This window comes from Mobula birostris, chromosome 21, assembly GCF_030028105.1.
Source record: "Mobula birostris isolate sMobBir1 chromosome 21, sMobBir1.hap1, whole genome shotgun sequence".
NCBI classification, from domain to species: Eukaryota; Metazoa; Chordata; class Chondrichthyes; order Myliobatiformes; family Myliobatidae; genus Mobula; species Mobula birostris.
The window spans coordinates 41528630-41541768 of NC_092390.1; the positions used below are offsets into that span (position 1 = coordinate 41528630).

General features: G+C 37.1%; 1 protein-coding gene across 8 annotated transcripts in view; it reads left to right on the plus strand.

Annotated features, from left to right (window-relative positions):
• Nucleotides 1-13139, plus strand: part of cfap46 (cilia and flagella associated protein 46) — a 196643-nt gene that overhangs the window by 86780 nt on the left and 96724 nt on the right. For 7 of the 8 annotated variants that reach the window (XM_072239758.1, XM_072239765.1, XM_072239761.1 and 4 more), the window contains 6 exons: nt 1812-1971; nt 2789-3024; nt 5440-5553; nt 7712-7876; nt 8919-9067; nt 9760-9858. In XM_072239758.1, coding sequence (XP_072095859.1) covers nt 1812-1971; nt 2789-3024; nt 5440-5553; nt 7712-7876; nt 8919-9067; nt 9760-9858 — 923 coding nt within the window. The remainder of the gene's footprint in view (nt 1-1811; nt 1972-2788; nt 3025-5439; nt 5554-7711; nt 7877-8918; nt 9068-9759; nt 9859-13139) is intronic. The other variant, XM_072239764.1, reaches the window with a different exon arrangement.

Sequence of the window (13139 nt, forward strand, 5' to 3'; positions counted from 1 at the left end):
AGAGTGGGAATAAACGGGACCTTTTCAGAATGGCAGGCGGTGACTAGTGGGGTACCACAAGGCTCAGTGCTGGGACCCCAGTTGTTTACAATATATATTAATGACTTGGATGAGGGAATTAAATGCAGCATCTCCAAGTTTGCGGATGACACGAAGCTGGGTGGCAGTGTTAGCTGTGAGGAGGATGCTAAGAGGATGCAGGGTGACTTGGATAGGTTGGGTGAGTGGGCAAATTCATGGCAGATGCAATTTAATGTGGATAAATGTGAAGTTATCTACTTTGGTAGCAAAAATAGGAAAACAGATTATTATCTGAATGGTGGCCGATTAGGAAAAGGGGAGATGCAACGAGACCTGGGTGTCATTATACACCAGTCAATGAAAGTGGGCATGCAGGTACAGCAGGCGGTGAAAAAGGCGAATGGTATGCTGGCATTTATAGCGAGAGGCTTTGAGTACAGGAGCAGGGAGGTACTACTGCAGTTGTACAAGGCCTTGGTGAGACCACACCTGGAGTATTGTGTGCAGTTTTGGTCCCCTAATCTGAGGAAAGACATCCTTGCCATAGAGGGAGTACAAAGAAGGTTCACCAGATTGATTCCTGGGATGGCAGGACTTTCATATGAAGAAAGACTGGATGAACTGGGCTTGTACTCGTTGGAATTTAGAAGATTGAGGGGGGATCTGATTGAAACGTATAAAATCCTAAAGGGATTGGACAGGCTAGATGCAGGAAGATTGTTCCCGATGTTGGGGAAGTCCAGAACAAGGGGTCACAGTTTGAGGATAAAGGGGAAGCCTTTTAGGACCGAGATTAGGAAAAACTTCTTCACTCAGAGAGTGGTGAATCTGTGGAATTCTCTGCCACAGGAAGCAGTTGAGGCCAGTACATTGGCTATATTTAAGAGGGAGTTAGATATGGCCCTTGTGGCTACGGGGATCAGGGGGTATGGAGGGAGGGCTGGGGCGGGGTTCTGAGTTGGATGATCAGCCATGATTATAATAAATGGCGGTGCAGGCTCGAAGGGCCGAATGGCCTACTCCTGCACCTATTTTCTATGTTTCTATATATAGTAATAAAACAGAGAATCAAAATTAACAGGAAAGTGATCCAACCACAAAAAAAATAATTAATTCCTAATCTCAGCAATTAAACAAAAATGACTATATCTCCACCAATCTTTCCTTCAAACTCTTTTCTAGGCATATTGCATCTGCAAAATAATTTCTCATAATATGCCTTCTACAATTATATATCATCACATCATGATTATCTGATCATTCCTAAAGTCCAAGCTTAATGCATTATGGAATGCTGTCTCATTACTGTTCTGAACCAACAGTCTCGATTTCATAACCACATAACACTGCTGTTAATCTCTACCATCATGTTTTTCAGTTTGTCATTGTGAATTTTCTCATTTTTCTCTGTGACATTTCCATTTCTCTACGTATGCCATGTCATTTTTGTTTAGTTTCTTACTAAACTTTTGCATTGTGCCACATTATTGTACCCCTACAAATCGAGCCTCCACCAGCAGAGTTGTTCCTGATAATCCCAGCCTCACTACTTATCCACAAAGTTCCTTTTGAAATGCTACGTGCAGCAATCTGTGTATTATCACTGCACACCTACAGCAAACCCCAGTTTTTCACTGCCAGTCTTTTCTTTAATATGTACTTATATATTCCAGCATTTCAATTTCCTGGTCCAATAGTATAAAAAATGAGTAACACAATGTTTAAAATTTGATGCTTCTCGTGTGAATTTATTTTGTGGATTCTATTAATATTGCACTTTATTTGTTCAGAAACCAGAAAGTAACTGGCAGAAGATTGAAGAATTGATTGAATTTGGTGAATGGTTGTATTGCAATGGATTTTCTGTCACTGATGCTCTCTGTCAGTTAGACTGGGCAGTAGATATACTCCTGAGTATGAAACTTTGGGTAAAACCTACAGAGGATGAAGGTGAGCTAAACTGATTTCTTTTTTCCAAAGTTACAAGTTTTGTGATGGGGTAAATCACTTACAGCTCTTGCTTGAAAGTCTGCATGCTCAATGCCATTCTGATATTCAGAGACACCAGTCACAACCTAAGCACATCGTAAGCAAATGAATGCCTGATATCAACCAAGAATTTGAAAAGAGAAACTTGATAGTTCTTGTAAGGGGTGTGGGACTTACAATGTGTGGTTGTACTTATTTGAGCAGATGGATACTGAATGGGAATGTATTCAGAACTCATTTTCACACCTGGAGTCACTAGCCAGGGCTAACTGGCAGTGTACACAGTGTGCCCAATGTTTTGCAAATAATACTAAAAGTGTGCACTTGACTCAGCAAACAATATGATGGCACGCATAGCCCCAAATAAACTATAGAGTGGAGTGTAGTTTCTTCGCCCAAGCTTCAATTTGTCATCGTTGGATATTGCATCCAATTCATGAAAGCCCTGTGTCCTATGTCTTGACCTTATATCTATTAAACTGCTGACTAATCTCCCTTTCTATACACTATGCTAATTCATATTGTAAACAACTCCCCTTCTTCTGAAAATCCCTTCTTTCAAATCTGTCATCTGGGTGTTCATAAGTAGACTGAATGAAATAGTGCCATCTGGTGATGCATTAAAAAATACTATCCTTGTAATTCAAGACAGTTGAGAAAATTCATCATCTTTATTTCTGCTTTTATAGATGTGCCAAATTAAATAATCTTTTTTGGCTTTTAAATTTGGATCTTGGTTCTGATATCATACTTCAATTGTTATATTTGTTTTTCACAGAAGAGCACTTAAGTAAGGAGGATATGCCAAAAAGCGAAAACTTCATTCCAGTAAATCATCAGCTACTAATAGGAGCACAAAGTATTGACACTAACCTGACCTTAGCAGATCTGCAGGATGTGAGACAACTGGAAACACTGGTTATAGTGCAAACTATAATGGCAACAATTGCAGGCCGTGCTTCATCCCAGAAACACTGTTTAATGGCGTATGCTTATGTTATGTGCATTTGGCAGGTACGTAAGAAATATATTCTGCTTTATAGTGGGAATTTTACAGGTTTGAAGCAGGATTCTTTTTTCATTCATGGTATTGGTCAGCTGTTTTTATCCTATTAAACAAAGTGAGTTATAATAATTTCATTGGGAATCTTTGTACAATGAAATGTAGAATCCATTTTCAATTTCAGGTTATGCTTAAGACTGAAAAAAATTCAAATCCAGTTTGACTAGTTCTAGAGCTACAACTTAAACTAAAGCTATTAAAGCACATATAAAATGGAAATACACAATAAAAGGAAATACAGAAACCTGAAGGCACACACTCAGCAATTCAGGAACAGCTTCTTCCCCTCTGCCATTCTGCCATCCGATTCCTAAATGGACAATGAAGCTTTGGACAGGACCACACTTTTTTAAATACACAGTATGTGGGGTGATTGATCTGTTCGTGGCCTAAGGTAGAAGAAATCAACTTTAGAAAACCTAGCACGTTTATTTTTCCTACATTTACACACTTAGTCCAGCGGTCGTGGAGCATATGGATCCCTTCTTTGTAGAAGTCGGCATCTTGGACCTCCAGAAGTGGTCCACAGCAGGGGTGATTGATATGTTCGTGGCCTAAGGTAGAAGGAGATGAGTTATTAACTTCAAACTTTCTGCATTTTCATTCAAAGAGTTGAACTGTATGTAACGAGAGCTGTATAACTCATCTCCTACCTTAGGCCATGAACTTATCAATCACCCCTGCTGTGGACCACCTCTACAAAGAAGGGATCTATATGCTCCACGACCGCTGGACTAAGTGTGTACATGTAGGAGGGGACTATGTTGAAAAATAAATGTGCTAGGTTTTCTAAAATTGACTCTTTCTACTTTAGGCCACGAACTTATCAATCACCACTTGTATTTCTGTTTTTGCACATTTTTTAATCTATTCAATATATGTAATTGATTTACTTGTTTATTTACTATTATGTTTTGTTTTATTTATTTTTTTCTCTCTCTGCTAGATTATGCTTTGCATTGAACTGCCGCTGCTAAGTTAACAAATTTCACATCACATGCCGGTGATAATAAACCTGATTCTGATTCTGAAGGAAGACATTAGTTAATGCATTTATGCCTAGAATGCCTAGAGTTCCTCGTGCACTTCATTGGGTACCCTATTTGGGTCAAGGGATGGAGCAGCATTGGCAATGGGAAGTGAGAGGACAGAGGAGAGAGATGATCAGATACTACCAACATTTAAAAGGAGAAATCAGGAGACTTGCAATGGAGGTGGTGATGTAGATAGTTGGTGGATGAGTAGTGATTGAAGATTTGAAGCCTGGGCTATCTGGAGCATTGGATCTGGAGACCGAAGCCTGGGATTCTGGAGATCATGGTACAGAGCAATAGGCTGTAGGATAATGTAAAGTGGGGTAAGAAGCCCAAGGCTTCCTAGAATGGAACAATGTGGGGACAGTGTACTCCCATGTTCTTGCAGAGTGCACCAGAAGGAATGTTGCATGGGTGCTGGCATCACCCCTACTTTTGCTTAGCTCCAGAACTGGTTCATAATTTTAAAGTATTTTGTTGATCGAAGTACTTCTCAGATACGACCTGTTTGGTTGTGTGTTTTAACAGTACTCTTTTGAACATGTGGAAAATTTCATTGCCCAGTATGGTTCCACTTAATTACTGCTTTTTACTTAAATGAATTGTTTGGTGGCAACAAATCTGTGTTTGTGGTCTGAGGCAGTGGAGACATCACATCACCCTATTGGCTGAACAGCCTATTCAACACTGCCAGTCAGCATATTATGCATTTTAAAATAAGGCCCAACAATTAAATTAGATCAAACTACTTGTAAATGTCATTGAAAGTGCATATGTTATGACCTAATTGACCTAATTTATACTAAATGAAAATCATTCTTCTGTCATCATAATTCTGTTGGATTATGATCCAATTGTTGCCTAAATCAAACCTTGAGTTTGTTGTCTCAATTACACCTTAAGTTTCCCCAGCCTGGACACTCATTTTGACAGCTCTCATTGTTAACTTGCTGAGTTTAAGAAAACACAACCATGTTACTTGCGACTCCCATCCTTCACTATTTCCGGTATTTTTAATACAGTATATCCAAACACTATTGGCTTTTGAACTATATTTTTTGCTATGTTTCTTCTTCTTCACTGGGGAATGTTCATTGTACAATGAGCATCTTTAACTGTTTTATGTTTCACCTTCTGCCTTCTGAGGTAAAGGATGCTGTGGCACAGTTTGATTAAGAGTAGAGGTCTCTCCAGTAAACAATGCACTAACAATCTCTCAGCTTATAGTACTAATTAAGCATGGTTACAAATTAACTTCTGATAGCAGATTCTATTTGAAGCTATCAATTGTATTTTTTAGCAAATTTTTTGTTTCCTTAAATTGTAATTTAGGTATCATTGGCATCGGCAAGGATACTCATTAGGGAGATAGCTGCTGCTACTCCTCCAAAGATGACTCGTGTAGATACAGGAACCAAATCAAATAAATCAAAGGGCAAGAAAGAGGTATTGTGCATAACTGTGTGAATTCATATCTATCTGAAATGAAATTTGATTTTGGCACTTCATGTGTAGCAAGTGATTGCACATCCATAATCCTAGTACACAAATAATAATGTCTCTTCTTGAAATGCCAACTGATGCTGCCTGACTCACTGAGCTCTTCCAACAGTTTATTTTTTAGCTCCATATTCCAGTATCTGCAGTCTTTTGTGTACCCAATATACAACATGTGATTCCATATTCAGAGGACATAGAAGCCCAAAGACAGAAGGTGCTGATTGACTTCTACAGAGTAGACAAAGTAGCATAAACAACTGTATGACTTGGACTAAGTTCTGAGGGATATTCTTTCCTCAATATCAACATTTGACCTTCTGTTTCAGTGGATTACAGAAAGTAACTTCGCCAGTAAAAGGAATTAATATTTGTAAACAAATTATCTGGAAAAGCAACACAGTTCAAAGCATCTGATGTGCTAAATAAATACATTCTGGAATTACTGCCTGAATCCTTTTCAAGTTAATGGTGCTAATAGTAGTTACAAAAGAAAACATGGATATGTAATCAAATACCACCAGCTTAGGTTCTGTAACAGCATTTTGATGTTTCTTTGTGATCTTAGCAATTGGTTCTGTCTTAATTGCTTTTTATCTTTGCTTCATACTTTAATTTCAATATACTTATCATAATAAACTTATATAGTATATTTACCTCATATGAAAACTATTTAGAAGAGCCTTTTGAATTGTATATCCCACATGGTTTTTAAAGCATTATAGATTGGTCAATGGCTAATTGTTTCCTCCTATGACATATTAGATACTTCAATTACAGCTCATTTTTGTTTAGCCCTACTGACATGTTAGTGTCATGAGATACTTTAGGGACCACAATAGAAGTTATTTTACTAAAGATATTGCTGTGGAATTTATGGTGAGTAGTAAGCCTGACAACTTTCATGCTCTACAAAGCCAACTTGAATCTGATCGGTGAATTACTAATGGAAAAATCATACCCATTGAAGTGCTCATATAGGCTGCTAAGCCAACTTCTCAGTCTTCTTGGATACAAAATGGGAAAAAATGTGTGAATGGTAATATTCAAAACCTTTTAAAATTACGTTATTAAAATGTTTTAATTCTGCTACAAATTCCTTTTAAAAAGAGGCACTTGAGAACAGTGGAAATTTATTCAACAAAACTTTACTTAATCTGAATTTTGCCTTTGTTCCTCAGAGTCACTTGTATCAAAAAATGGTTTTGCTTAACCTGTATCAGCCCTTCCCTGACACAGAGTCAGCTGGCATATTTGGAATTTGTCATTCTGCTATTGTTTTCATAAGAAGTCTAATGTCGTCAGAATAGTAAGGGTGAGAATCTCTTGAAAAGTTTGTGCAAATTTGATTGGGAGAAATTGCCTTCCTATCATGTGAAGAAACACTAGTAGTTCAACACAGAACTCCTGTCATTTCTTGGTAAAATATGGATCAAGGCACTTAAAGGAAGTGAGTGAGATAGCCATTTAGGGACAGTTTGAAATAGAATTGTACAGGTTCTGTCTGAAGCTGAGGATGTGGCTTCAAGAAAAGATTGTAGAAAATCAGGAACTATAAAAAGCAAAACAGGAAGTAACGTTTTCTTGAAAATTGGAAATCTATAGAGGCTTTCAGGCTATATGAAACGGGATACTGAAGGGATCTGAATACAAGGTTAGATTTTAAAATTCAAACTAGTGCTAGATTGGGAAAATGAATAAGTGGGACTATGAGTGAATTGGGACATGAATTGAAATAGGTTTATGGTGAATCTAGCCAGAAAACATTTAAAGCAATCAAGTTGGAATAAAGGTTCTAACAGTGAATAACTAGAGAGAAGAGTGGTAACATATGAATGAAATTCGTGGTAATTCTCAAACTTCAGTTGCATTGGCCTGTTGACCGAAGTATATTCTGGGTTTAATAGTAGATTATTAAATGGGATACAACTGCATTAATGCAAGTCTAGCAATGTAGCTGTATTAAAAAAGTAAATGCAGAAGATATTCAACAGGTCAGACCAATGATTGGGAAGAGAAATAGAACTAATATTACAGGTTGAAGACCATTCATCTGCATTATTGTTTTAGATATTCTTATTTCTGGAGTATCTTTCTTTTCTAATAGCTAGCATCTGATGGTCAAGAGAAATTTCAATCAAATCTACCACCTGCAGCTATGCCAGCTAATCCAGCAGAATGGGCTCTTTATGTATGTCCAAGTGAATTTAGAGAGGTCTTCAAAAGAGGCTCAAGTAGTTGCCTGATCAACAAGAAAAATATCTTGAAACCTGTAAGTATAAGAAACAGTCATTGAGAACACAATTGGCCAGTGATTTGTTATGCTAATATAAATATTAAGAGCATTAATAATCTGAATGATCGCTACTGCTAAATGATTTGGCAATTTAACAGGATCTTTATTTCAGCCAAAGGAATGCTTTAGATTTTCTTTCCACTTGCTTTTACTAACAGAAAATAGTTACAGAACTTGGCAAAGTAAACTGTTAATAGTAATGGGAAAAGTAAATCAACAGACACAGTGATGGAAAGTTTAGCAAAGGGCTTAATTCACTGTTGACCACTAATTCAATCATTTATCAATGATGCTGACCTGCACACTGCTTTCATAATTTATAAATTCATTGGTGCCTGTTGTTCCATTAAATTTTTAATTTAATTGCTGTGTGCAATGCTGCATTAAATAATTTAATGTTTACCTGCAGCCAATTTATTTTCAAGATGATGAAGTCCATTGAGATCTGCACACCTCAACATATCATTTGATGTGAAAAATAGCTCTTATAATTGTCTCTAGAAGAAAAACTCTGATCAATTACTTGTAAATATTAAACCTATTCCATATATGAAAGCATTTGACTGAAATATCCTATATGTAGCATTTTCTACTTTATATTATTGTTTTACATTAAAAAGCAGTATTTATTTGTGTGTCATAATATTAATTCCAATATACTAGAAATCAATGCTTAGCTGAATTTCCAGATCATTATTTTGATCTACACGCAGTCATAATTTCAGATTTTGTACTTCATTGCAAATATGGCCTCCTTAGACCCTGATTGCTTTTTATGTGCAATATAAACAAAAGAAAATGACCTTTGATTTCCATCAAGACAGAAAGGTACCTTGAAAATACTTGATGCTGCTTGTTGAGCAAAGATTGTCAAGACTTGGTAAATCTCACAATCCAATGCAGCAAATGCTAGCATCCTGCGCAGAACTGTTGAATGAAAAATAAAGTGATGTTTACTGCATTAAATTTGAAAATATAGTTTTCACAATATTAACTGATTTATTTTCCATTTTGAAAGACCTACACTTTATTCTACATGGATTTATTAGTGAAAGAGTTGCAAAGCTTATCGTATACACACCTGACACTGCCCATTCTTCAGCTTGAAGAATTAATAGCCAAGGAGGTGCTGGATAACAGGGGTCTCTCTGACTTGTATCACCTCAGGTGATTTTTTATTTATATTCTAAGTACTATTAAGTAAACTATTGCCTAAGTAATCAATACTATGTTATCTCTTGATAAAAATTCTTATTGTTTTTGGTGAATCCAGTCAGTAAAAAATAATAATCGACTTTTGGGCCGAGACCCTTCATCAGGACTCTGATGAAGGGTCTCGGCTAGAAACATTGACTGTTCACTCTTTTCTGTAATTGCTGCCTGTCCTGGTGAGTTCCTCCAACCAAAGCCACACAGCTCCCCCGACATCTGTCTCGCCAATGAGCCAATGAACCAATGAACTGGACTTGCAGTATTTTATATTACCAATGTTCAACAGTATTTTGTGATCATAAGAAAAACATTTAAGACACACATTTGCACCATTTGTTGGACCCGAGGAGGCTACTGTGACCATCTTGCCAGCAGTCTTACCCTTAACTATGGTTCCATAATCTATAGATCTGACTGTCCACATGCTCTCTAATAAGTCAATTTTACCAACTCTAAAATTTCTTTGCATATTTTGATGCTCACTTATACATTTCTCTCTTTACTGATCTCTATTGGTAATTGGTCTATTAAATTTCTGTCGTTTAAAACTCTTGAATGCATCACTGTATTCAATTTGTACATTTTCTGCACATTTTTTCATTGTGAGTTTTAGCCTAAATTACCTATCATGCATTTATCTTCCACAGAATTGCCCAGATATGTTTAAAGCTGAATTTGACCCAGGCTGCTCAGTACCATGAAAATATACCAGGATCAGTGTACATCTATGATACAGAGCAAACTAAGTATATATTTTTTTTAATATTACCCAATATATCTCAGTTTGTATTTAGTTAAATAAATATTTTCAAATTGTGGATGCATATGGCACATAGATAGAAAATACATAACTGTGTCCTTCATAATTGGTAAAATATATCCAATCTTCATTTGATAAAGGATCTCATTTACTAGGCAACTGAATGTGTTCATTTACTTTGATCTATATGGAATGGATATATGAAAGGAATCAATCTCCCAATATATTATTTAAACTAATATCTATTGTTTTAAACATGAAATCATTTCGATAAAATTGAAAACTGGGGGAGGTATCCAATGTCATCCCTCATGCACTTCCACCTGAAGTCTAAATTGACTCCACATTATCCATGGTGGTGCAATGGACTAAGAAGTACAAGGGGTGATTGATAAGTTCATGGCGTAAGGTAGAAGGAGTCAATTTTAGAAAACATTCACAAAGAAACCTGTGATTTGTGTTATGCATTACAAAGTAACCTGGCACTAAGTTCACCCTTTGGCCACTACAACACAATATTGAAAAACACTTCACTCAATACTCCAGGCACTGATGATCGCACTGATGATCTCGCCCATGTTAGTTAATCTTTGATACAGTCTTTGGTGAAGTATCTATAAATAAATGTGTGATACAAACTACAATCTCAGTTTTAAGAAATGGTGTGATTTTAGAAGATCCACTTACTCTACTGGAGTTTATTGACTACATCTTTAAATCTTTGGAATCATGAATATGATATAACAGAAAGGAATGTTCACTTTCTAAGTCCCAATCATAATATAAGAGGGGTGATTGATAAGTTCGTGGCTTAAGGTAGAAGGAGTCAGTTTTAGAAAACCTAGCACATTGATTTTTCAACATAGTCCCCTCCTACATTTACACACTTAGTCCAGCAGTTGTGGAGCATACGGATCTTGGACCTCCAGAAAGTGCCCACAGCAGGGGTGATTCATAGGTTCGTGGCCTAAGGGAGAAGGAGATGAGTTATACAGCTCTCGTTACATGCACATGCAGGTCAACTCTTTGAGTGATTATTCAGAAAGTTTGAAGTTAATAACTCATCTCCTTCTCCCTTAGGCCACAAATTTATCAATCAACCCTGATGAGTTATTAACCTCAAACTTTCTGCATAATCACTCAAAGAGTTGAACTGCATGTGCATGTAACAAGAACTGTATAACTCATCTCCTTGTACCTTAGGCCACAAACTTATCAATCACCCCTGCTCTGGGCACTTTCTGGAGGTCCAAGATCTGTATGCTCCACGACCGCTGGACTAAGTGTGTAAATGTAGGTGGGGACTATGTTGAAAAATCAATGTGCTAGGTTTTCTAAAACTGACTCCTTCTATCTTAAGCCACGAACTTATCAATCACCCCTCTTATTTTATGACTGGGACATAGAGAGTGAGCATTCCTTTCTGTTATATCATATTCATGATTCCAAAGATTTAAAGTTGTAGAAAATAAACTCCAGTAGAGTAAGTGGATCTTCTAAATTAACACCATTTCTTAAAACTGAGATTGTAGTTTGTATCACACATCTATTTATAGATGCTTCACCAAAGACTGTACCAAAGATTAACCGACATGGGTGAGATCATCAGTGCCTGGAAGTATTGAGTGAAAGTATTTTAAATATTGTGTTGTAATGACCAAAGGGTGAACTTAGTGTCAGGTTACTTTGTAATGCATAACACAAATCACAGGTTTTTTTGTGAATGTCACCTTATGCAAACCGTGTGTGCATTTCAATGTGTAAACATTATTAAAGGAATGTCATTGCTAATTTTTCCCTTCTTCTGATAACTGTTAGATCAGAAAAACTCCCACTGGGAATATCTTGAAATGCTGTTAATAATACCCATGATATAGAACTGGCTTAATGAAACCGAATTCTGGTGACTATTCTCATAAAGTGATTCAATATTTCATTGTGAGTTCCATAATGGATCTAGCCAATTAACCTTGCAAATCCATACATGGAACAGTTAATGAGCTGGTAATCAATGTAACCTTCAGCTGATATCCAATTGTTTTATCCAGTTCATAATTACTGTAGGATAATAGGTGTCATCATTAGTCATGAATATACCCTTGTCAATTTCCAAACTGACTCTTCTCATCATTGACAAGTTTCATTAAATCAAGATCTAGGGTAATGGACTACAAAGAGGACATAGGCTTGCAGAAATGGCAGACATGGCATAGTGCAGAGCACTATGAAGTAAAACATTTTATACATATTGCAACAAAAAATGAGAGACAGTATAGGAGTAATAGCACATTTTTCTAAAAGTTCTGCAAGATGGAGGGCTCTAATGGTATGTAAATTTTTGAATGGGGTAGGATAAGCTGAGAGAGCAGTTGGTAAGATATTTTGTACCTTGTGCTTCATAAATAGAGAGACAGTCCTGATGAAAGCTCTCGGCCTGAAACGTCGACTGCTTACTCTTTTCCATAGATGCTGTCTCGCCTGCTGAGTTCCTCCAGCATTTTTGTGTGGGTTGCACTGGATTTACAGCATCTGCAGATTTTCTTATGTTTCAGACAAAAAGCGTTAGTAAGTGTTGAATTTCATTACTACAACTGGAGTACTATGTCAATTTTGTCACAGCATTTTAGGATCGATACTTCCAGGAGATTTAAAGGTTCGAAGGTTCATTTTATTATCAAAGTAGGTATTCGACCCTGAGAATTGCTTTCTCCAGGTAGCCATAAAGTGCAGAAAACCATTGAAGTAGTTGAAAGAAAGACGTCAGTCTCCCTGCACGAAAGGAAAAAGAAACAAAAACTCACAAATCCCAAACCCCTCCAACCCCTCCCTTGCACAAAAACCAGCAGATCCAAATCTCCAGCTCACTGATCGGCAACAAGAAAAGAATGGGTGAGAACACGAAAAAAGCATAGAGCTGAAAGAAGCTGATATGAACCACAGTCCAACCAATAAGTGTCAGAATTTCGATATCTCTGAGCATCAGGACCCAGCAGCCCTTCCAAAGAGAGGAGACATGAACCAGTGGACTCTCCAAGGGAAATGATACGAACCAGCAGCCTGTCCAAGGGGAAGCAACACAATTCAGCAGCCATTCCGAGGGGAAGTGACATGAACCAACAGCCCTTCCGAGGGAAGCGACGTGAACTAGTGGGTTCTCTGAAGGCAGCGACATAATCCACCTATGATGAATCCCCGATACTTGATTCAAGACATCAGGAAGCTGCAATTTTTTGCCCAACGTCCGTCATGTCCAAAGTCTTGAAGTTT